Here is a 25,353-nt window from a genome sequence, read left to right as displayed (position 1 = left end):
TCATTTCAGACGGCGATACGTCTTACGAAGGAAGGCAAAGGGGTACAAAGTGACAGTCTGGGGGTGGGAACGATTATGGTCTCTTGAAGATCAGCAGGGGAGCTAGGAGTCCGGGGAGACCCTTCTGACTCTGAGATTTGAGGACTCCTCGGGGAAGAGGCCCTCGCCTGGCCGGGGCCTGCCAGCTTCCAGAATCGTACAGGTGGAAGCCCCATGTGGGCGCTCTCCCTGTGTTCTCTCAAGCCTCACGATGACCTCGGGAGGAGCATCTTTGTGTCCCTATTCTGTGCATGAGGAAACTGAGGCTGAGAGAGGTTAAGCAACTTGCCCGAGGTCACACAGAGTCAGGGCGAGAATGGAAATGAACGCCGGTCTGCCTGACCAGGAGGCCAGAAGGCATCTTCCCAGGGCTGGCACTTCCATTTGCCAAGGATTTCCTCATCTGTAACGTTGGCTCTACCGGGACAGGCAGGCGGGAGGACCCGAAGCTCTCGGTTCGGGGTAGGCAGGCCCGAGACCATATAACCAGTGCTGGGGGGAGCTGGGGTTAAGGCCTCCGCTCTCCACCAAGGGGAAACTGGTACACGTACACACACCATCAGACACTCTTCCTGGGCCAGGGCGTGTTGGCTAATGGGTATCATTTCAGCCCTTTCATTTCTAATAGACACTGTACCGTCAGAAAGACTGTCATTTCCCGTGGCTCAGGCAGGATAATCAATGTGTCAGCTGCCCAGAGGGCTGGGAATGGCAGTATCTGGGCACGTCCGTGGGTAAAACCATCCTCTCCCTGTCGGCCGTTCCAGTCCTTTCCCAACCAGACACGGCCCTTGGGTTTGAGAGCTTGGCCTGGGGGCCCAAGAGGCCCCAGCTCAGGAAAGAACTGCCTCCTCTCGGCCTCGCTTCAGCATTTCATCACCTGTGACCTGGCGCAAGGCACTTCCTTCCCCAGACCTCAGTTTCCTCATCTGTGAAATGGGGGCAATTATGTCCGCCTCACAAGGTGGCTTACGTCAGCTGACGCAGCTCAAACACTTGCCATGTAGCTGGTGCTTATGGGTCGTCGCTACGACAGCGATGGTGCCAGAGGTGATAATGATGCTTGTTACATTTTAAAAACAGGAACTGTGGCCAGAGAAGGGAATGGGTTCCTGAAGGCCACACAGCAAGCCAGTGGCAAAGTTGGGCCGAGAATTTGGGTTTCTAGGCTGGAGCTTTTGTATGAACTCATAGGTCAAGGTCATAACAGGTTTGTTGAATCCTTCTCAGGTACTGGCCACTGTCATGCATGATCTCAGGCCCCACACAGAACTAATGCAGCGGGTATTTATCATCACCCCTGCTTTGCAGGCAGGAAGGCTGACCTTGGGGGCAGGGGGATGTAATCAGTCTTGTCCAGAGAAACTGAGACCCAGGTGGTTTGTAGGCTGGCAAAAGTGGCTCAGTGGCTAGAGGAATCTGAGAGGGAGAAGGTGGGTGAGAGACAAAGAGGACGGGGTCTCTGCTCCCAACACCCCGGGGTGTCAGTCAAAACTCCCCTGCTGGCACGTTATCCTGGCAGACCTCCCTAGTTCATCGTGTTGCTACGATCTTACAGCAAGCTATGAACAGTGGTCCCATTTTGCAGATGGAGATATCGAGGCCCACAGACTCAAAGTGACTTGCCCAGGTTTGTACAATTAATGAGAAGAACTTGGACTTGAACCAGTTCTCCTAATGTCCAGGCAACTCTTTTTCCCTTGCTTAATTTTTTACTTTGTTGGCTTTTCTCACTCTCGTTTTCTCTGCAAGTTACTGTCTGCCTCCCTCTCCCCGAAGCTGCTACACCTGGGTGTAGACATCTCAAAGGCAGGAAATCTCATTTGACTTCTTCGCTGCTGGGTGCTTGGAGCCGGTCACAACAATGGGGACAAAGCTGGAAACAAGTGGATGTTGGTTGGGTTGTTGAAAGAACTATAATCAGGCTCCAATTCACTTACTTGAGCACCGTGGTCAGCATGGTCAAGGTGGAGATTTCTGTTGATTGTGAGTGATTCATTACGCAAAGATAAGGGTGAGCAGGGGAAAGTGGTGTGTTACAACTGTATTTCTTTATTTATTTTTCATTAACAAGGCTGTTCCACTTGGAGCTCTGGGGGGACTGGACCAATTTGCTTGAGGATGCCAGAAAGCACCGGGAACCCAACCCGTGCTCCCCGTAGTGTGAACTTAGAGAAACACGGGGATGCTGGAGTAGCTCTGAGTGAAGTCCAATGGCAGGAGAAGGTCCACAGGCTCCAAAGAGAACTCATCTGAAGGGAAACAATGGACTCAACATCAGGGGTGAGGACAAAGACATAGGAACTTCAGTCAGCTTTGCAGTCAAGGATCACGATCTATTTAAGGAAAAACGCCAACATGAAAGAGACACCAGTCCTCAGCTTCCAGCCTCACTGCTGAGCACAGCGTGGGCCCGCCTGTGTTTTATGCAGGGATCTGACCTCGCAGGGCATCGCCACCTCTTCAGACAGGATCCACTGGGATGCGCACGACCAGTCTCCAACAGCGACACCACATGGCGGAGGCTGGGATGACAGCACCAGGTGGGGTTTCGGCTCCCTTTCTCTCTGTTTCTGGAGTTTGGAGGCAGGACTGGCCTGCTGTGGATGAAGTCCTCAAGGTTCCTGAGTCAGTTCAAGAGAGTGGAGGCCCCTAGACAGTTACTAACTTTCCTGCCAATGAAGGCTTGTGATGAGCCATTAGTTGGAAAAATAAAAGATGCCCTTGTTTTTATCCTGAGTGGGTAAAGCACTTGTGCAAGTTACAGAACAAGTTACCAGTGACCACAGCTATCCATGATGCCAAGTAACACACACAGGAGTCTTCTTTTCTACTGCAGGCCATCTTTCAAATTAGTAACAATTGCACACACACACAACATGACATAGTTTACAAAGCTCATATCTATTCGTGCTCTTCTCTGAGCCTCACGCCAGCTCTGTGAGCCTAGGAAACTGAGTCTTGGAGAGGGACAGTGACTTGTCCATGGTCGCCAACAAGTCGATAAAGCCTGGTCTGCTCCTGTTTTGGGGACCGCAAGCTGCCTCCCAGGGAAGCCAGAACCCAGGTCCCTTGCCTGCTCACAGCAGCATCAGGACCACGATGGCAATGACCATGAGGACTCCAGCCAGGATGCAAAGGCCCAGGAAGACAATGTCACTGGTGTCTTGGGTCACCATGGCCACAGGGCCCTCCAGGGCCTCCACCTCATCCCTGGGTGGCGCTTCCTGAAGATGCTCGGCTGTGGCGGCATAGGGCCCCAGCCAGTCGGAGCCAGACAGCAGGTGGACAGAAGCCTCCTTGCGCCGTGGCTCACAGCGGACCTCGTACTCATGGATGTCCTCCTGCCCACCAGCCGAGAAGTCAATGTACAGCACGCTGACGATCACCGACGTGTTGTTCCTCCTCTGTGGGGGGGGGGGGGGTCACAGGGCACTCACTCGCACCTGAAGGGGCCAAGGGCTGACCCTGTTCCTCTAGATATGTCGGGACTCAATGCCAAGGGGGCAGAACCCTAGGAGCCTGGGTTCTAGTCCCAGCTGGGCCACTGACTCCCTTTCTGCTTGGAGCCTCAGTGTCCCCACCTGTAAAAGGGACACCATGGGGATGTCTGGAAGGACAATATCAGTTTTGATGGGTCAGTGCTTGCTCTGGCTTCAAGGAGGCGGGGTCTATGAGAGAGAGTAGCAGCAGTAACAGGGACATTTGCCATGATCCAGCCTCTGTTTCAAGTGCATTATCTCACTTAATTCTCACAGTGACCCTCTCTTATTGGCACCATTAATACCCCCATTTTATAGATTAGGAAACCGAAGCCCAGAAGTTAAATCCCTTGTCTGAGGTCACACGACACACAAGTGACATGGAACTGGAGTCCCTGGCCATCCCCGTGGCACCACCCAGCTTTAGGCAGAGCCGCCGAGGAGTGAAATGTGGGGGGCCTGGCACACTGCTGCCCTCCCTACCCCTACAGATGAGGGAGGCAGGAGGCCGGTCGCCCTGAAGATGGTGGGGTGTTTGGGTCCAGAACTGAGGGGCAGTGTTTTAGTGGGCAGTCTGGCGTGGCCTGGAGCAGGGGGCTGCAGTGGCACAGGGCTAGTCTCCCCACCAACCCCAAGTCTGCAGCAGCTGTTACACCCCTCAGGCTGCCCAACCACCCATGTCCAGTGGTGGCACTTCTGAGCTGATGCTTCTTAACAGCGAAGCTGCCTAACGCAACGCGAGCAAGCAGGGGCAGTCGGAAGCTGTCATCACTGGACACTGGGCGACCCCTCTGGGGAAGGGTGTGGAAGGGAGTCACAGAGGGGCTTCCAAAAGGCTCGGATTCCATGTCCCCAAAAGAGGCTTCTGGATGTGCACCCTCAACCTGTCTGCCACCACACCCTCTGGGGAAGACTGATGTCCTAGATTTTTGTGATACAGAATTGGGCTACTGGATGAAGAAAGACAGGACCTGTGAGTGGCAGGGGACCCAGTGAAAGGGTCAAGTGAATCCACATAGTAAAGAAGGGAGAAAAAAAATCACATAAAATGGGGATGAGGGGAAGTTTTAGGGGTTTTCGATGAGTGAGAGACTTGAGGGGAAAAAGCCACACAAGACGTGGTTGGTATTCTGGTTATGAAATCAAGTCTCCAGTGTTTTTTCAGAGATGCACAGAAAGGTTGTCATTGCCTTTGGCTGTTTGAGCTGCGCATCTTTGGAAGTGACCCGATGCAGAGACTGGTCCTCGTGGGTCTAGGACTTATAAGGGTGACACTAGGGATCCAGGAGTCTACGGTTCTCAGCTTTTATGTTTCCCATGATATTGGCTCCAAGATTCCATGATTTTTTGGTTCCAAGTTAGGGTGGTGGTTCCATGACTCGGAGACTCCGAGTGTCTGTGATCCCTTATTCTCGACTTCATGGTTCCCTGCCTCTGGGATTCTCTGTCGCCATCATTTCATGGCTCTGTGGAATGAGGACTCAGTGCATGGAGTAGGGGGGAGGGCAGGTCATCTTGGCAGCCAAGACTCTGCCCCCACTTCTCTTTTTCCTCAGGTCTAAAGGACAGAGATTTCCAGGAGGCTGGGGAAGCAGAGGGGCGGGCTGGAGGGGCCAGAGGCATATATTCAGCTAATGTTGGAGGCAGTAGGGTTTGCTGGAAAGTGTGTGATTTCTGCCAAGCCAGTCTGGCACATCCCTGGATACCAAGGCTGGGGATGGGAGCTCCTTCTGGGGGTGGGCGGGGCGGGGGGGATGTCTCTCCTTTCCCCTCCAATCTGTCCTAAGAATACAAACATCCCAGGTGCTTGGCCTGCTCCCAGTGACTCTGAGGGCCCCAAATCTGGAGTCAAAGCCTCGAAAATATAAGGATAGTAGAAAAAACTCATTTATTTGTAAGCCTCACTGCCTTTGGAGGGAAGTGGTTCCTGTTACTTGAAAGGCCCTTTTGTTGTGTGGAGCCCAGGGACGATTTGGATCACGGGTTGGGGAAGGGGTAGCAGGGGGCAGCAAGGGCTGCATGTTAAAGGGGTGGGGACTGGGTGGCGAGGAGTGCCCAGGAGAAGGCAAGGAACGGCAGGAAGGCCTCCGAGGATGGTCAGGGTCAGGGCCTTGCAGGAGGAGCCTTCAGTAGGGGCTTTTGGCCGTCACTGCGCTGTGCAGCGGGGCCCCCTGCTCTGTCTTCCCTGTTTGAGTATTTTGTCATGTCTACACTGAGCAAGTTTGTTGGGGTAAAGCCAAGAGGGGCTGAGTTCCGCACCCGGGCTTGTGGGGTCACTGGAGTCAGAATTCTCAGGAATCGCAGGTGCCTCTCAGCAGGGGTCAGACCCTCTCCCTCACGCCTGCCCTCCTCCCTCCCCCCCTCCCCCCCCCCCCCACCCCTGCTCCTACCTGAGACTCGGTGCCGCAGGTGTCGAAGCGGGCCTGGATCCGGAAGGTGCTGCCGACTTCCTGGGCGGCACAGCTCCGGCTGCCCAGGTAGACCTTGGTCCGCTCCAGCGGTGCCAGTGCCTGTGCGGAGATCAGGATCTGGAAATCCGTGCGGGAGCAGCTCACGTTCACGGGCACGACTGGGGATGGAGGGAAGGAGGGGCTGGAGGCCTTAAGGGGCAGGTCGTCTGCCCCCAGCACCCCCAGACCCCACCCAAAGGGTGGTGTGTGGGAAAACCAAGGCTCGGAGAGGGGAGACTCCTATGCAGCCCTATGGGGATGTTTTACACGTGTTACTCCACTTAACTCCATCAGACTACGAGCTCCCCAGGGCACGCACCAGGCCCTCTCGTGTCCTTACAGCCTGGCACGGAACTTGGCAGGTGCTGTGCTGAATGAATGAATGAATGAATGAATAAGTGAATATTCTTAACCATAAGAAGAGCTACCATTTGCTGATCTCTTTGCGATGTGCCAGGCAATTTATTCAATCATTTAACACATATTTATTGATGGCCCGCTATGTGCAGGCACAATTCTAACAGACACCATGGAAACAGAAACAGAAGAAAAGAGCCCAAACTCCCTGCCTTCTTGGAGCTTACATTCTAGTTGGGCGAGGCGGCAATACATACGTAAAATAAAATACATGTCAGAGTGGGCTGGAAGAAAATCAAGCAAAAAAGAAACAGGGAAAGCAGGGGATATGTGGGGAGGTGGGGGGAGCAGAACAGTAGTTTTGCAGAGGGTGGTGAAGGAAGCCTCACTCTCTCCCCACGATGACTCCATGAGGTGGACACAACTAAACCCATTTTACAGTTTCGGAAACTGAAGCTCTGAGAGGTGAGGCTGTTTGCGGTGGTTGCGTTGGGATTTTAACCGTTATTGAGTCTATAGGATCGAGTCTTTGGGTATCTCCCCACCCTATACACACAGGATGGTGTGATGTTTTGTGTCTGGGTGTATTTTGTATTTGAGCATGTGTATTGGGGGGGGTGGGCCGTGCTGGCTGGGGCAGGGGCAGTGGAAGGGGAGGAAGGGGTGGCTGGTGGGAGGGAAAGGGAAGAGCTGGCAGGCAGAGGCCTGGAACTCTCAGCCCCTCTCCGGGAAATGCCTCAGACATATTTCAGCCTCTGGTGTCTGGGCAGTCAGGGATTTATGGGCCCGCCGTCTCCCACGATGATCTCGGTGGCGCTGAACTGTGTGTCACCCCTGATTGATGCCGAGCTTGTCCTCCAGCCGGGAGGCCGCCTGCAGCCTGGGCCACATCTGGAGCCTAGCCCAGTGTGAGTGCCCCTGTCTGACCCTGGGCTCCCATGGGGATCTGGGGAGGGTGGTGGGGTGGGTGGGAGTGGGGCTCCTGGCCCTGGAACAGAGCCAGGATTTGAGCTGCCCCACCCTCAGTCTCTGGAGGAACCAAAAGGAAAAGGGGCTTCTCCAAGATCCCACAGAGCTGGGAGAGGACCCATGCCCAGAAACAAGACTATTAGAGCCAAAGGGGATTTTAAAGATCCTTTAGCCAGTGTCCTCATTTTACAGATGGAAAAACTGAGACCCGCAGAGAAAAGACAACTTACCAGCTGGCTGTGGCAGATCCCATGGCACCTGGCTCTCTGGAGTGAAACTCTAGAAGGGGTTGCTCTAAAAAGGGACAGCTCTCCTCCCCCAGTTTATGGATGGAAACAACTGAGGCCCTGGAGGGTGGGTCTGCCCAGGTCACTTTGCTGCCACTAGATCGCTGAGACTCTGCTGTTTCCCTCCCCATCACCACTTGTGTTGGGGGTAAGGATGGAGGGGAGATGTTTTGAATGCAGACCAGGCCTGAGACACAGGAGGGAAAAAAATCCACCCTCAGCAAACATGTGCTCGGAGTCAGGCACTGGGACCTGTCTGCCTCAATTCATCTGAATGACCACCTACCTAGTGCACTTACCAACCCCTTGTACAGATGAGGCCATTGGATGGCTGGTAAATGGCAGCATTTGGATGTGGCCCTGGTCTGTCTGAGCTCAGCCCTGAATCCCTCCCCTCGGGCCCCGCTCAGCCACAAAGGAGGCAGGCATGAGTTCTGGTCCTGGCTGTGTCCCCACTGCCTGTGTGACTGTGGTGGTCTTTCCTCTCTCTGGACCTCCCTTCCCACATCTGCACAATGAGGAGCTTCACTCTGCTCAGACAGAGGGCAAAATGGGTCCAGAGCACAGGCATTTCTGGGCCCATGGCCCAGGGAAGGGGATGAGAAGACAGCAGAGATGGTGGACGCTGCTGGCTGGCAACTCTAATGGGCACGATGGAAGCTGGAAAAGCCCAGTACCAGCTTCCTCAGCTGCCTCTGAAGCTAGGCATGACTATCTGACCAAGTTCAAACTCATGAGACCAAGAAGTCTTTTCAGGGCTTCTGAAAATGCTTTTGCTTTCCTGATAATGGGACATTTGTAGCTGGCATCTCCCCTACCCTCTTCCAGCCTGGAACACGGACATGATGTCTGGAGTCGTAGCAGCCATCTTGCAGTCAGAAGGCCAAGAGAATCCCAGAGATACTGGCTGAGACAGTGTTAAAGTCCCTGAACCAACAAAGCAGCTGCCTAGCTGGAGACTTCTTGTTATGTGAGGGGAAAAAAGGCCATTTGTGCAAGCCACTGTCAGTCAGGATTTATGACCGACACAAGCAAAGCTTGTTGGCATCTCCATGGTTATGCCAATTGTTTATCATAAGTAACGTGGCCATATTTTGTGGACTGCCCCTGGATACATAGGATAAGCCACAGCTCAAGAGAGGCCAGGGGCCCCAGGGGGAAAGAGACAGATGGGGTCAGGGGGATTAGGGATCGTGGAGTTGGAAACTGGAAAGGCAGGGCCCTGTGGTAGTAGAAATAAGCAAGGGCCACACTGGCAGGTCTCAGAGGTCCCAGGGCAGCAGGTGGCCATGCTGTAGCCACACGGGAAGAGGCTGAGGACACCAGCTGGTGGGTTGGAGAGAGGAAGCTACAAAGACCTGGGACCCCAGCCTTGCCCTCCCCCATCAGCACACCCACACCCTCGACCCCAGCTGACCTCCAATGTAGGCCACAGAGAAGCCCCTTCGGGTGGTGCTGCGGTCTGTGTGCAGCAGAAGCAGAAGCTGGTTGTGACTTGAGGTGACTGGTGCTGGCAGGTGGTGGCCACACCAATTCCCCAGGAGGGGCGCCTCCTCGCTGGCCCCATCAAAGGCCGCCAGATGGTCAAAGTCGCAGGTCCTGGTCAGGCTGCTGGGACCCTCCAGATCCAGGTCCAGAAAGAACACCTTGATCCGGTAGCCAGGAGGCAGGCGGATGGTCCAGTGGCAGTGGATGTTGTTAGGGTAGGAGCTGGGGTACTGTGGACTGGAGAAGTTGCCTCGCACAGCCGTGTACACTTCCTGGCATTCTCCTGGATTGGGGAGAGAGGGACAGAGGAGCAATGATGAGAAGGGTGGAGACTGTCACCCTCTGCAGCACAGCTGGGGCAGTGGGCGCCATAAAGGTCCTAAAACCACCCTGGCAGGGGATGGGCACCATGGCCAGTAAACCAGACCATTGATCCCAAAGCCTGCTTTGCACTGAAACTGGCTGGTAGCTGGGACTCTTATTCCAGTTGGCAGTCCACGAGGGCTGGCCCCGCCAGGAATTCAATAACAGGACCTAATACGTGTCCTCAGAGTGGAGTCCAAACTTGGACTTGACAGACAAGGTGGCTCATGACCTGACCTTGCTCATTTTCTCACTGCCCCTCACCCAGCCCTACCTCCCAGCCTCACCAAACATCCAGCATACAAGCACACTAAGCCCTCTCTGTCCTCTGTGCTTTTGCACATGCTGACCTCTCTACCTGGAATACCCTTCCCTTCCTTCAGCCTCTGGCTAACTCCTTCAAAACACTACTGGATTCTCTTCTCCTCCAGGAAGTCATCCATGATCCTTACTGTTAGCACCGATCCCAGTGGGTTTTCATTGTCTGTTTCCTTCTCCGTCTCCTCCACTGTCTAGTTCACTTCACTGTCAAGAGTTCATTCATTCATTTGTACAAACATTAATTGAATCCCTTCTGTGCGGCAGGTACAAAGACAAACCCGTAGGAACTCAGTCAGGGGAGATCAATGTGCAGAGCACAAACATAAATGAGAGTGTTAGATCATTGCTAAAGGAGTTGAAAGAAGGGACTAACTCTGACTCAATCAGGAAGACTTCAGAGAGGCGGAGACATGCTTATGCCTTGGTACTGGCCGGGCAGGGACAGACACAGCATGCACGGGGGACTCAAGGTGTAGCCCAAGCCCCTTCTACCTGAGAAGTAGTAGGCCTTGAAGCCCCGACCTCCAATGTTAAAGTCGGACTTGAAAACCACCTGTAGCTCGTGGCCCAGCGACACGAGGGTGGGGGGCCTGGTGCTGCCACAGTAGTGATGCCCGTGGGCAGGGCCGGGCCCCCCAAGGACGACCACGTAGTCATAGGTGCACTCCTCATTGCCCTCCATCTGGAAGTCCGCGAACACCAGCTTGACAGTGGCGGGGCCGGCAGCCCGGATCACCCAGCGGCACTCCACGTTGTTGGGGTAGCTGTCGGGGTACTCGGGGCTGGTGAGGACCCCCGAAAGGCCCGTCAGGACGCCGCCACACACATCTGCAAGGAAGCCCTTCTTAACTGACCTTTCTTCCTCCCCGTGATCCCCTGGACCCCTTCCCTTGGGAACCGGACACCCCCCAACGTGCCGCTCCCACAGGTATGTCATGGGAACCTCGTCACCATCCCCCGTGCACTTGCTAAGCGTCAGGCACGGGCCCGGCACTTAGCACCTACACAGTCTTCTGACACCATTACCATCACCCTAGAGGAATGCTCAGTGGTTCTCCCCACTTTATGGTTGAGAAAATGGAGGCACAGAGAAGGTAAGTAACTTACTTGGGGGAGTTGGAGTTCACCCAGATAGCCCCCGAGACGAGGGTCCGAGCACAAGGAGTTTATTTGGGAGACACGGGGGGCCCCATGTGAGGAATGAGGGAGCCAGGGTCACTAAAGGGTATTCTTAGGCCAGCTGCTGAGCCCTGTTGGGGAACTCGGGGGAAGGGTGTCAGGCACACGCCTCAGAGTTCTGTCACCTGAGAGAAAGGAGCTGGGGCGTTTGTACGCCAACCCCTGAGAGTCCAGGCCGAGGCTGCTGGGGATACTGGTGACCAACTGAGACTTCAGAGGAAGCCTTCAAATAGAGACACAGAGGTTGGCAGGAGCCGCTGAGGAGGCGAGGCCCCAGGAACACGGGCAGGGCTCTGACAGCGGGTCACCCAGCTGGTAACAGGGAGAGCCGGAATTGCCTGATTGCAGAGCCCGGGCCCTTGACCTGCTGCTTCTCACTGTCCCCTCCTGTGAGGCCCTTGGGGCACAGAGCCTGAGGTTTCTGAGTTCAGGAGTGTTCTCAGACCTCTGTGACAGATGCGCAAGCTGAGGCTTGGAGAGAGGATCTGATGAAGTAGAGATGGACTTGAAATGGGCTTGTGGTCTGAGGCTTGAGATGTCCTCTCAGCTCTGTCTTCTCTTAGGGGTGTGGCCCCGGGCAAGTGACCCCTGAGCCTCGTGGGAGTAGGAGAGGTCAGAAGACCTGCCCGGCCTGATCCACCAGGCTCGGGCTCATGCAAGAGTCTAAGATGCTGGCGAAAGCCCTCTGGAAGCCAGAGCAGCCAGCACAATTAGGAGGTGGGTGATGACGAATGACCCGACCAGCTGGAGGCCACCGGCAGGGAGGGGCACGCTGGTATTTCCCAAGACTCCAGAATCTCACCCCAGGGCACGGCTTTGTGAACTGGGCACTAACTACACTGGGCTGGGCGGCTAAGGGCTTGACTTCTTGTCTCAGCATTTCCCCCTCCCACAGCCATGTAACCTTGGGAAGCCACACTCCCTCTCTGCTCTCAAATTTATTGTTTGTGAAACGAGAGAGCAGGTTTGACAGTCGCAAGACCATTTTCAACACTAACACCCTTAGCTGAGGCTTTCAAACCATGCTCTGGGGGTTCACAGGAGCCACCTGGGGCATCTGTCTGCTGGCATGTGGGGCAAGTTTCACTCTTATGCTGTATTCAGACTATCTTTAATGCACTGAAAGACAGCGTCCACAGTCACAGGTCATATATAAACACTTCACTCGTTGGAGGCCATCAATATTGACTTATGGTTTCAGTGATTGACATATAATAAGTAAATGCTAGAGACATGAACTTACAAAATACAGTAAAGGCATACCAATAAAATATTGCCTTCCTCTCTTTTACGTATAGGGGATTAACATAAGGTTCCATTTGCTATACGGGTACTTCTGGTTTTAAAAATGTTGGAAAACATCGCTCATGGTATTATGATTTTGATATCCTAACATTTAAAAAACCTAGGGGTCGGGGCGCCTGGGTGGCTCAGCTGGTTAAGCGTCCGACTTCAGCTCAGGTCATGATCTCGTGGTCCGTGAGTTCGAGCCCCACGTCAGGCTCTGTGCTGACCGCTCAGAGCCTGGAGCCTGTTTTGGATTCTGTGTCTCCCTCTCTCTCTGACCCTCCCCCATTCATGCTCTGTCTCTCTCTGTCTCAAAATAAATAAAATTTAAAAAATAAAATAAAAAATTAAAAGAAAAACAAAACCTAAGGGTCTAGGGGCACCTGGGTGGCTCAGTCAGTAAGGTGTCTGACTTCGGTTCAGGTCATGATCTCACAGTCACACAGTCTGTGCTGACAGCTCAGAGCCTGGAGCCTGCTTCCAATTCTGTGTCTCTCTCTGCCTCACCCCTGCTCGGGCTCTGTCTCTCTCTCTCTCTAAGAATAAATAAACATTAAAAAAAAAAATTTTTTTTTAAACCTAAGCATCCAAAACTATGATGAGATCAGTCTGTGATTCTTGTGCTTTCTCATTCCACAATTCTGTGCCTCTAAAGCCAGCTTGGGGAGCAGTCCCACCTGAGCCCCCTAATTGCTGTCGGTAGACCCTGTGCGCCAGGAGCCTCTATGGTTGTCTATTGCTTGAGCTAACATGATTTAGGCCCTTGGTTTGGGCCTTGGGAGAAGGGAGGAGGTTCGAGCGTATGCAGAGAGGCCTGGAGACAGGAGGAATAAGTCAAGGAGGAAGGCAAGGAGGAGGCCTCTGCCCCCCTCACTAGACTATGGGGCAGGTTTCCAGCCTGGTTGAGGGAGGGAGGGTTAGGGACCTGCAATATAAGAAGCATTAGGAAAGACTTAGGGAGGGAGAGTGTCACCAGCCCCACACAGACCCATGCATATCTTATACTCCGGAGGACTTGGGTTGGGATGGGAGGGGTCTCTTGCCCATCCCCAGAGCATGGCGTCCTCTCTTTTGTCCTGATGCCATGGCATGGGATAAGAAGGATGATGGCAAATGCAAGAGGACAGAGAGACCCTCCTGGGGACTCCCAGGACTACTGCCGTGAAGGTGGGAACCCACAACTACCATGACCACAGCCAGAGGCTGCCTTTGCCCCCGAACTGCGACAGCAGGGTCACCCGGGCTCTGGAGCAGTCTGCAAGTCTCGCCTTAGCCCACTTCTCTTCCTCCCCCCTGCCCCTGCAGGGCCACCCTCTCCCCTGCCAGGACCCCCTTGCCTTTCTGGTAGCCAGCAGAAAAGCCGCGGCTGGCCACGTGCTTGTCTGAGTGGAAGACGACGGACATGACATGCCAGGAGGAGGTGAAGGGCGGCGGGGGCACCCGGCCGCAGAACCTCCCCAGCAGGTTGCCCTTGTCTCCTGAGGCGCCGTTGTAGACCTCCAGGTAGTCGAAGCCACAGGCGTCATGGTACTCCAGGTCGAAGGCGTGGAAGGTGAGCAGCACAGAGGAACCCTCGGCCACCACAATCAGCCAGCTGCACTCTGTGTTGTAGGGGTAGAGCCTGGGGAAGTTGGGGCTGGAGAAGTTTCCGGAAGGTGCTGAGAGCACACCCCCACATTTAACACCTGGGGCAAGAGGGAAGAATGGCTCAGTCAGTGCTGAGGTCCTGGGGGATGGGCCCAGCTACAAAGCTGGGTCTTTGGGATGGGCTGGGCTGAGGGAGCATGAGGCCACGACCCTAAATCAATTCATTTATGCCTATGTGTGCTCATTCATTTGCTTATTCCTCAAATACTTATCAAGCATTCTTTTATTTATTCAACAAACATCATCTGAGTGCCAGGCAATGTTCTAGGTGCTGCGGTTACAGCAGGAGCAGAACAGACAAAAATTCTTGCCTTCGTGGAATTTACATTCTGGTGGGGAACATGGATGATAAACACAGTAAGTAAAATATAGAGCGTATTGAATAGTGATTAGTGCTGTGGAGAAAAATAAAGCAGGGAAAGGAGATAGGAAATGTCAGGGTGGACCTATAATTTTAGATAAAATAGAACTATGTGCCAGACCCTACACGTGTGCAGTGAGGAATTTAAACATTACAAATGACAATACCCCCGCCCTGAGTGAAAATGCGCACAGCTTGTTGCGGTTAAAAGTACATTCTCATATGCACATATTTGCTTATATTTAAAAAAAGAAAACAATGGAAGGAAACATAAAAGTGATTCTCTGTCAGGGGATGGAGTAAACAGAGGGGAAGAAAAGGCGTGCTGTCTAGACCTCTTTCAGTGCGACTTGTTTTATGATTTTGACTTTATAATCATGAATAACTTTTAATATAATTTTTAACTTGGCAAAAAAAAAAAGAAGACATTTTTAAGTAATCCCTAAATATTCCAAACTGAAACAAATAAACTTAGCCATATATCAGGTTGGAGGCACATTCACATGGGGAAAAATGATTCCAAATGACGTGGAAATACGCTTTTTTTTGACTGTATGTTCCTAGTGGGATATATCCCCAGCACAAAATGAACCACGAAGAAATCTGAAATATTACTCAGTAGACTTACTATCTGAATAACAGTCAGTAGTGCTATTTTATAGTATTTTATAAATCGGAATAAAGCATGTATGTTAATGTCAATAGAAGCTAAGACGTTCAGTGTAAGAGGAGAGCAATACAACCATAAAGTTAAAAAATTAAATAGAACACTTGTGGTCCTCGATTTGAATTGAAATTAAGATTTATTTTTATTTCTAAAAAAATTAGTTTCCTAGCTCTGTTCACTGAAAAGGTCAAAAAGCATGTAGCCAGGCCTGTGCTGACTCAGAATGGGTGTCTCCCTGGGGAGAGCACTGTGGAACGGGGAGGGGGGGGTTGGTCAGGGGCTGGGAGTTAGGCAAATGAGACAAAGCCAAGCAGTGTGACTGCGGCCACACAGGGGCTCTGGGGGCCAGAGGGAGGGAGGCCAATCTTGCTGGGCCAGCACTGTTAGGGGAGGGACAAGATTCACAGGGAAGGTGATACTTGAGTCTGACCACAGGAGGAACAAGAAGGTTAGTTGGGGACAATTCGGAGGGAGGAATTGACGTGAACAAAACTCTCACGGTCACTTAGACTCCCCCAGCCTCAGTCACGCATCTGGGAAATGGGGTGGCTGCGAGCACCTGGGAGAAAGGGCTGCAGAAGCACACCCGGCTCAGGTTGTCAGCTCCCTGCTGGCCCCCGCAGCAGGCTGGGGCAGGAACCGTGTCTGATTCAATCTTTATGGTAGGAGGACAGAAGGACATTCTGTCCAGTGCCTGTCCTTGTACTTCCCCCGGCCCTGCCCACGGGACAGGAAAAGCCCTGGGAGTGTTGGAGCAGAATTCCTGTAGCCAAGGAGGCCTCAGGCGCCAGCACAAGGGGAGGCCGTGTCCCCCAGCAATCAGCCAGCCACCCGAGACCCCAGGGTCACCCCAGGGCCACTGAAGCCCCAGAGGCTGGAAAATGGGAACAGCTAGCTTCTCCCCCTACAGGAAGGAGTGAGACACCTGCATACCCAGCCCACCTCTGCCACCAACTAGGTGAGTGGCACCGTCACATTTCCTTCTTGGAGGCCCACCCGAACCTGCAGGAAAACCAGGCACTGAGGTCTGTTTGCTGAGCCCTTGTAACATGCACGCCCCTTGAAGACCAGTGAGGTGACACCCCACCCCACCCCCACCCCTGGCTTCACAGACACACAACGCTTACAGGGCTGGAGCAGCACAAAGCCACCCAGGACCGGGGTGCAGGCAGAGGGCTCTGCGAGCTCCAAGAAGGGAGCATCTGAGGCTGACGAAAGTGTGTGGAAGTCTTCCTGGAGAAGGTGATGTTTGACCTGAGTTTGATAGATGACCCAGAGGTTCTCAGATGGAAAAAGAGAAAAGGGACCTTCCAGACAGAGGGCACAGTGGGGTGAAAGCTCTGAGGGGGAAGCATTTCCAGAAGGGGGGTATATCCTCTGCCAGGACATGGGATGCCCAAGGGACACAGGGAACCGAGGCTGGATATTACGGAGATTAGGGCCAAACCTGAGAGACACTGAATGCCATTAGGAGGGACTGTGATTTCACCCGCTGGCAGTGGGGAAGTACGGCAGGCTGTCAGGAGGAGAGTAAAGGCTCCCTCCGGCATTAAACCTTCAGTTGTTCTCTGAGCCATTCCCTTAGCCCTTGGTAACTATGCCTCCTTGGACAGGTTACTTAACCTCTCTCTCTGCCTCAGTTTCTTCACCTGTGAAATGGAGAACTCATGCCCACCTTGAAGTTTGCCGTGAAGATGAAATGCAGTCATATTTGTGAAGCACCCAGCACATGGCAGGCACCCCGTAAATACCGTCTTCCACCATCTCAGAAAGAAATACATCCTCAACTCAGCCAACTCCCTCCATATGGCCTCCTGCTTTCTGTCCTCCCACATGGAAGCCTCCTGAGGCCCTGGCAGCCACCTGGCCACTCGTCTACCCCCTCCCAGAGCCCGCCTGTCCTCAGGAGCTCCTACCTGTCATGGCTTGGGCCCCGGGGCCTGGGCCCAGCAGAGCCACTGCCAGCAGCAGACAGGACCCCAACGCTGCCAGCATCTCCTCGCCGGGGCCCCCACAGGTCCGTAGAGCTCGGGGCAGGCCAGGATCTGAGGGTCTGGAGCAGGGGAAAGGCAGGTGAGGCTGAAAAGGCCTCTAAGTTAATGGCGACCTGAATAATTCATCAGCCCCTCGAATTAGTAAGCCGATCCCCAGGTGCTTCCTTCATTCCACTCTAAGGTGACGGATCTAGTGTCACCAGGTTTACACATTCTGAGATCTGCACTGGCCACACCGCATCAGGAAGGGAAGCAACTTCGGGAGGGAAGGGAATTTGGTGGTGGAGAAAGGGCATGAGTTTGGGGGCTCGGCAGATCTGGCGTCCGCTCCAGCTCAGCCTCTAGCTTGCCAGGTGGCCAGGTGGCCTTGAACAAGTCATCTAGCTCCTCTGGGTCTCAGTCTTACTCATCTGTCCAGTGGGGCCATTCAGCCCTGCCTACAGGGCTGTCACGGAAATGGGACGGGGTGACGTGTCTTGCAGCCAGGTCGTGGGTGTTTGCTACGGGCTTTCCCATCCCCGCCCATGGGGGGTGCTGACGGGAGGCTCTGATTAGTGGGACCGGTGGGATGAGCATCCCTCAGACATGCTCAGATTAGCTCAGAGGGAGAGTGAAGGAGGTGCTAGTGGACAGCTGATGAGGGAAAAGTCTTTTTCACGGAAGAAGGCAGCTGGAATAACAGAATGGGAAGAGAGTAGTGCGCACCTCCTAATGCGATCACAGATCTGGGCCGCGGTGGAAATTCTGGCCAAGAATCTTAGATATTCCCTCATCTGATCCACAAACCCTGCCTGAACATCACTCTGCGCCAGGCTGTGTGCTAGGAGTCAGGCTGCAGAAATGCCCTCAAGGGCTCTGCGTCCGACAGGAAACAGGATCTTTCTACTTCCTCTAGGAGCCCCATTTGGTTCAGTTCAGCCCAGGGCTCGTTCGCGAAGCTCCTTCTCTGTGCAGAGCGTACACCAGGACAGGGCATCTGAGGGTAACACGGCATGTTCCTGCCTCCCAGTGAGGAGGCTGGGCTCTGCTGACGAGATCTGAATCCTGACTCTGCCTCTCCTGCAGGGTGGGAGCAGCCTGGAAAAGTCACCCAATCTCTCTGAGGCCCAGCCTCCAGAGCGTGAAGAGGAAAAGACAGTAGCTCGTCACTCGCTGAGAGGATACAATGAGATGGTGCACAGGAAGTCTTAGCTGGCGCCTGGCTCCGCGCATGGGAGGAAGCACGATTTTTATTTACCTCAGAGGAACTCAGACGGCCATCTGCCAGACCACATGTTGCCTCTGGCCCATCCTTGTGTCAGGAGGTCCCCGGGGAGCCCTTTCCTGGCAGCATGAGAAGCCACCTGGAAGGTGTTCAGCAGAGAGCATCGGGATTGGTCAGGCCTGAGAGACTGGCTTACCTGTGGGACTTGATTGGCAGCGACAGAAAGGTTCCGCTGTCCTGGGCCATCTGAGGGGACGGGAGCTTTTATTAAACACCCACTGTGTGTATGAGAGAGAGCGCTGACCTAATGCCTGCTGGGTGCTGGGTCTGGTGCCAGAAGCCTCACGTCCCTGTGCTTGCGCCCTTCTAATTTCACAGGCGCACATTAGACTCCCTGTCTTACAGAGGAGGTAACTAATACCCAGAGGGTTTGAGCCTGCTGTCTTGGGTCGAGTTGCTCTGCAGGAGGTCTCTGTGACAAGGGTTTAAGGGCAAGCAGCTTATTTGGGAGGTGATCCAGGAAGCACAGGCAGGGGCGTGGGGAAGTGAGACAGGGTTGAGAAGAAGCCAGTTGAGGGTATGTTGACGAGCAGCTACCTTGGTGGGCAACCCGCATGCACACTTCTGGCAGATGGTGTAGACTATGGCCTCAAGTTGTACCGGTGAGGGGCAAGGAATGGCTCCAAAGCACAGGGGTTGCAGGCAGAAGCTGTCTGCATGCCTGGAACGGTGAAAACCAAGATGCAGGTGGGGCTGTGATGGCATCGGCTGAGCAGAATGGAAGACTGTCACCGTCATCACGACTACACCCTCCACCTGCTATCCCTTGGATCACTCACCTCTGAAATGTTCATCCTACCCTTGAAACAGCCGTCTCTTTCCACACTCCATGCAACCTCTAGTCTCTTTTCCCTGTGCTTGTCCCACACCTGGCATACCCTTTGCCTCATCTTGGGCTTAGATTCCAGGGTGTGACATCTGCGGGGCAAGCCCAGCTGGCTGTATTCTCACCTGCCGTGGACCCCCGAGCACTGCTGGGCAGTGCTCCGTCACCGTGCGGTCAGCACTTGTGCCTGGTCAGCGTCTCCAGCCTCTTCTCGGGTCTCAGTTCCACCCCCAGCCTCTCCGTGTTTCCCTAGGTGGCTCTGTCTCTGACCCTCCATGGACATCATCCCAGATGGTCACTAGTCTCCCCTTGCAGACAACCCCAGCCCCTCCAGCAGAAACAAAGAGATGGAAAGCAGACACCCCGTCATCTCCCACCCTGTCTCCAAGTGCTCATCTGTCCCTTCCCTCCAGCTGCAGGATGGTTCCACATCCTGTCCGAGGCCAATTCTACCTCCTATGCCCAGCGCCTGCCCCTCTCACTGACTCTGGGACCTAACCCTCCATTAGCTCCCCTCTCTCTGGGTCCCCAGCCTCTCCTGCCTGGCTTTCCTTCTGTCATCCACATTTAGGCACACGGACGCCTCCCCATCATGGGGGTGGGTAGGGATACAAACACTTTTCACAAACCTGTGTTTCCCTCCAGCTCCCACCCTACCCATCTGCTGGCTGTCAGAGCCAGGCTTCTTGAGAGCAATGTCTACACTTCTTATCTTCACTTTCTCCCCTCCCCTCCCTCCTCTAGGGTCTACAGGGCTGCCGGCGTAGTGCTACCACAACAAAACCAGGATTTGGTTAGCAAAGAGCAAGGCACAGAAGGCTGTTGTGTTGGCAACTGGCAGTAACCACCAGAGTGCCCCTCAGAATCTACAGTGGACTCATTGTCACCCTCCACCCCTGCTGCCCCCAAACTTGCTTCTCCCCTGGGATTTCCTATTCAAGGTGGTGGCACCAGCAACCCACGAGCCAGAAATGTAGCGGCTGCCTTGGCTTCCCTGCCCCTCATCCCCACGTACACGGTCCGTGCTTGAGCTTGGTGACCACTTTAGGCTCTGAGGCAACTTCTGAAGCCACCGCTGGCCACGCTTACCACCTCGCCCCTGCCTGACGACGGCAAACTCCTCCCTGGCCTGTGTGCCTCTGCTCTTGTCTGCTCTCTTCCCCTCCAAACTGCTCTCTGCCCCGATCTCTCCAAAACGCAGGTCTGACTCCATCACCCCTCTGCTCAGGATAAAATCCCAAGTCCTCTGCTTGGCATTCATGCTTCCTCAGGACATGTCAGACTTTCTTCCCGTCTTGAGTTCCACACCCCAGCCACCGGCATCTCTCTCACTCTTCATGCTCTGTTCCTTGAGCCTGAACTGCCCCTCTTTCTGCTCCATCGTCCCTTGATGGATGTTGTCATCTCCTCCAGGGAGTTGCCCTGTCCCCACCCCAAGCTGGGAGAGTGCTCCCTCTCTGGGTGCTCCCCTAGCACAGCGAGGGCCACCTGACTCTTTTACGAACATCCTCTGTCTTTTGGGGCTTTTCGCTCCAGTGCCTCCCACGGGGCTTGGCCCAGGGCACATCATCTCATTGTCTCCGTCCCCACTGCACACCTGCCCCTAGCACATCCTAAGTGCTCAGCAGCCATTGACGGATTGAACTACTCAGGAACACACAGCTAGGAAGCATCCCTATCAATTTGAGCCCATGTTCATCTGTGCCCAAAGCATGTCCTTTTAAATCCCCCCTCTGCCCCAGGGGGAATGGCAAGGGTCTGGTGTGGTTTCGCCTGGAAACTCCCAGAACCAAGACCATGTGGGTTCAGATTGCAACTCTGGCAGCTACTAGCTGTGTGATCTTGGGCAAGTCACTTCGCCTCTCCAGGCCTCCGTTTCCTCAGCTGTGAGATGAGAGTGGCTACCTGTCAGGCATTGTGAGAACTAGATGGCTAAGGCATGTGGAGTGTGAGGAAGAGTGCCAGTCCCACTAAGCTCGGGTACATGCTCTCCCTTATCCTGCCTTCTGTTTGCGCGGACCCCAAAGGCTACACAGACCTCAGGTCTGCTAGTACTTTTCAACTCTCCTGGAAGTCTCCAGTGGGTGGGGCCTCCCCTGCCCGGCTGCCCTCCCTCCAATCAGCAGCCTGGCCTCGGCCTCTCTCCCGGTCCCCAGGGGGGTGGTGGAGAAGGAACAAAGGCTGCCCGCTGCCTGCCCACGAGGGTCATTAGTGCCTGAGCCGCCCACGGGACAGTCAACCCCGGGCTCCTGGGGCCCTGCCAGAGCCTGGCTGTGCAGACTCCCACAGCCGAGCCCTGAGGACACACTTTCAAACTTCTAGGGGGTGTCTTGGCACAGAGATGCCTCCCCTCTCCATGACTGGCTCTGCTGCATCTCAGACGCCTAGCGGACACAAGAGCTGTCTCTGAGGGGCACTGTGAGTATGTCCGGGGTGGAGGGCCTGCTGCCGTACCTGTCTGTTTCGGCCACTGTACAGACACCGTACAGACTGTCCGTCTCTGGGTGCGCCTGCGTCATCATCTGGTCATGCCGTTTCCCCGGGCACACGAGCCCATCTTAGTGTCTGTGCATCAGGCGCCAGGTACATTAATCTCTCTGTGGGTGACTGTCCACTTCTGAGTGTGAATATGCCCTTTGCTGCTGTACCCAACACTGTGCATTCATATCCATTTCTTTGCACACACGCCCATCTCTGTGCATGCACATGGACCACACCTACTTCTGCCTCTGTGTATCCATGTGTCTCTACCTACACGGATATGCAGCTATGCCTGCGTGTGCCCAGCTCTCTCTCTGGATCCGTACAAACACATCTGAGGGAATGTCCCTCCCCGGCTGTGTATCTGTGTCTGAGTGCAAATGTCAAGCTGTGTGCATGCATGACCGTGTCAGGGGCTATGCACCTCTCCACACATACATTTATCTTTATATGCTCATGTCTATTTCCACGGGTGCACAGCTGTATCACCTCTGTGGATATACATCTGTGCCTGGGGCCCCTCTCCCCTTCTTTTCCTATCTGCATTCTGTCACTCCACCTGGGGACAGGGTTTGGTGCCCATGGGACAGCAAGGGTGCTGCCTAAAGCGTCCCTTTCCCACAGAGGTCTGAGCTGACAAAAGGGGGTGTGACAGAGGGCTGGGAGCAGGGATGCCATGCCAACCCAGGGGATTCCTTGGCTGTGCCCCAGGGAGCCACATCTCTCCATTAACCAGGGCCCTGGGGACTTAGGGGGGGCTTCCCATGAGTATGGGCCCAGTGGCAGAGGCCAGGAGCACCTGGGGAGCACCCACTTAATATCAGCAGGGTGCGAGATGGGCACGTCATATCCCAGACTTTCTCTGCCAGGGCCTGATAGAAAGCCACGGGGTGGCACAGGGTGAGTGGGCGAGTGTGTGATGGAGGGAATACAGACAGCCAGCAACCAGGAAAGCCAGTGAAGGGAAGGGTCAAAGAGCAAGGGGGAAAGCCAAAAGCAGGGGAGGCAGGTCCTGACCAAGACAAGGCTGTTGGTGGGTTGGGGTAGAGTCCCAGGAGACATGAGGAGGGGGCTGCCCCTCACAGATCTAGGAGCCACAACCTGGCTCCAGGGCTGGAACTCTGTGGAGAGGAGGCCTCCCTCCCCTGTCTCTCCTCTCTCTAAGTCTCTTGTTTTTCTCTCAGTCGCCCTACCCTGTCCTTTCCCAAGGCTACATTGCAAAGGCCACATACCTGGAATGATGTCCCAGAAGAACAGATGGGCCAAGGACCAGGTTTCCCTGAGAGGCCCTGGACAAGGGCGTGACCTTCACAGCCTCCGGCTCCTGGGCCAATGAGAAGAAAGTGAGGAGGGGGCCAGGATCGCCACCATTTGTGAGGCCTGCCCGGCTCGGGGTCCTTCCACATCGGATCTCACCGAACCTTCCAACCATGCAAGGAGGGGCTACCGCCCCCATAGCACAGCCAGGGTGGGTGCACTTGGTCCCGGGGCAGGGCGAGAACCAGGGGCCAGGCAGAGAATGGGCCCCTCATGGGACCTGCTCACCGTCAGCTATGTGAGGGCACTGCCAGTAGCCCACAGTTTAGTGGAAAGGGTGATGGGTCTGGGTTCAAATCTTCCTGGGTTTGGACGCGTCTTCCCCATCAGACAGGCTGTGTAACTTTGGGCAAGGCACTCACTTGCCCTGGAGCCTCAGTTTCCTCATGTGTGAAGGGGGTTACTAATGCAGCTTTCTATCTGGGCTCCCTGGGCTGCCGTGAGGACCAAATGCAACATCTGAGAGCAAAAGGGCTTTGCGAACCATGAAGAGCTGTGCACGGTTGGTGTCTGGAGGGGGCTACGGCAACAACTGGAGTAACCACTATAGTGAGCTGGGCGTTGTGCTAAGCCCTTTGTGTAGGTCGCCCCCTGTAATCCACACGTCCCCTCCAAGGAGGCCCCACCATCGCCCAGTGCACAGGCCGGGGCACAATAAACACCCAGGATCACTGTCTTCTGTAAATGGCAGGATTGGGATTCTAGCCCAGGACTGCAGAGCTGCAGGGCTGGTGCTGAGTACTGGGTGGGTTCCAGGGAAGCCTGACCACTGGGGGTCCTTGAAGAGGCAGGGCCTGGAGCAGAGGGGTCAGGGAGGCTCTGGAAGGGAGCCTCCTGCTGGCCCAGCTTCTCCTGTCACCTCCCTTTGATAGCCAATTAGTCCTGCTGCTTTGGTGGGCAGGACCTTTAACACGCCAAGGCACGGTCCAGGAAGTTCATGGTTACTTACATAAGGGGAAACTGCCCTGGTGAGCTTCCCTGCCTCAGGAGAGGCTGCTGGAATGGCTGTCCCAGGATTACAGCCTCCAGAGAGGTGTCCGGAGTGTTTGACTGCCTCCTCTTACTCCTCTGGGCCCTCCTGTCCTTTCCCCTTCTCACTCTCACACCACAGTCCACCTCTTACCAGCTCCCTCAGCTGCCCCTCCTCGCCCAGAGCTCGGGCACATGGGAGCCTTCCAGAGCCTCCTGCCTTGCACTGGATACCAAGCCTAAAACCTTCCTGCCCCACTGGAAAGCAACTGTTGAACTCACTGTTTGCCAGGCACAAGCATATCCAGCCACAACCAAGCTATGCCACCTTGGGCAGGTTCCTTAACCTTCCCCTTCTGTGCCTCAGCTTCCTTATCTGTGAAATGAGAAGAAGGAGTTAATATTTGCAAAGGGTTTAGAAGAAGAATACCTGGCACATAGCACATTCTATTTATTAATGTAAACTCATTAATTTAAACACATTTAAAAATCTTTACAGCAACTTTGCAAGGCAAGGATTGCCGAGCTCCATTTTATAGTTTGGCAATCAGAGCTCAGGCAGGACTGCTTTTATTAGTTCGTTTATTCAACAAGCATTTATTGAGCACCTACTGTGTGCCAGGCCAATGCTCAATATTTTGGGCACTTGATCCCACTTAGCCCTCACAGCTCCGTGAGGAGGTGTTAGTATCCCCCAAGGTGTCCAGACACCCCCTGGGAGGCAGGACCACCCTGGTTGAGACTCCTGGCTGCTTCCTGTCTGTCTGCGCCCAGCACCTGATCACAGGGAGGGCAGAGAACTGTATTTTGTCATGGCACAGAGTAAGTGCTCAATAAATACCTGTTAAGAGATGGAATAAAAGCATTCCTACTTTATAGATGAGCAAAGTGACGTTCAGAGAAATGAAGTGATTTGCCCAAGATCACACAAATGATCAGTGGCAGAGTTGGGACTTGAACTAAGTATGACCTAAGTATGACCAGCTCGAAAGCTCATGTTCTTACCATGACAGCAATTCTACCCACATGGAGGCAAGACAAGGTCTGAGCTGGGGTGTAGACTTGGGGCACAGGGCTGTAGATGCCTGGAGTGGTACAGATGGGGGCCAAGACCCCTCTATCCTTTTTCATTGAGAGCCCTGGTCCCTCCTGTCTCCAACCTGCCCACCTGGCTTTCCCCTCAGGCCACCCTGGCCATCCTGGTTTGGGAAGCAGCACTCCCTCATTAGGTCCCCCATCAAGAAGGGAGGCCAGCCAAAGCTTCAGAAATTCCAAATGCAGAAGTTGCCACACACAGCCTCCAGGGGGCCTCATCACTGCTCAGAGCCTTACCCAGGAGCTCAAGGTGAGAGGGAAGAGGCAGAGTGGAGGAGGGGTGGGGCAGCCTGAGGAGGGTTGGGCCTTCTGTGGGGGAAGGAGACTTCGGAGAGCAAGTCCAACCCCCTCTTCCAACCTATTTTCTGGCTGTGGAAACTGAGGCCCAGGGAAGGCAGAAAGATAAGACAGAGCCCACCTTCACAAGTGCCCACCGTGTACAGGCAGAGTGCCAGGCTCTTTCACATTTATTATAATCGCTTCTGTGACCCTGGGAGATTGCAGAGCCCT

At 54.4% G+C, this 25,353-nt stretch overlaps 1 protein-coding gene across 1 annotated transcript; it reads right to left on the bottom strand.

Moving 5' to 3' along the window:
• On the bottom strand, positions 1-24,053 carry CDCP2 (CUB domain containing protein 2). The gene is made up of 8 exons (XM_058696015.1): positions 24,031-24,053; positions 22,695-22,786; positions 16,814-18,341; positions 13,560-13,907; positions 10,249-10,584; positions 9,002-9,355; positions 5,912-6,090; positions 1-3,446 (listed from the first exon to the last, which is right to left on the bottom strand). Exons 3-8 carry the CDS (start codon positions 16,890-16,892, stop codon positions 3,120-3,122), a joined length of 1,623 nt encoding a protein of 540 aa, XP_058551998.1. The 5' UTR covers positions 16,893-18,341; positions 22,695-22,786; positions 24,031-24,053; the 3' UTR covers positions 1-3,119.
• Positions 24,054-25,353: the final 1,300 nt, after the last annotated feature.

Source organism: Neofelis nebulosa, chromosome 2 (assembly GCF_028018385.1).
Source record: "Neofelis nebulosa isolate mNeoNeb1 chromosome 2, mNeoNeb1.pri, whole genome shotgun sequence".
Classification (NCBI taxonomy): Eukaryota; Metazoa; Chordata; class Mammalia; order Carnivora; family Felidae; genus Neofelis; species Neofelis nebulosa.
The sequence above is the reverse complement of the archived record's forward strand: the minus strand, read 5'-3'. Positions and strand labels throughout refer to the sequence as shown.

What these genes read in the sequence shown, in the direction of transcription:
- CDCP2 (XM_058696015.1), bottom strand. Translation starts at nt 16,892, where the DNA reads ATGCTGGCAGCGTTGGGGTCCTGTCTGCTGCTGGCAGTGGCTCTGCTG. An exon ending in CGGGGCCCAAGCCATGACAG is followed by an intron (nt 13,908 to 16,813) that starts GTAGGAGCTCCT and finishes CTCTTGCCCCAG; the next exon opens with GTGTTAAATGTGGGGGTGTG. An exon ending in TTCTGCTGGCTACCAGAAAG is followed by an intron (nt 10,585 to 13,559) that starts GCAAGGGGGTCC and finishes GCTTCCTTGCAG; the next exon opens with ATGTGTGTGGCGGCGTCCTG.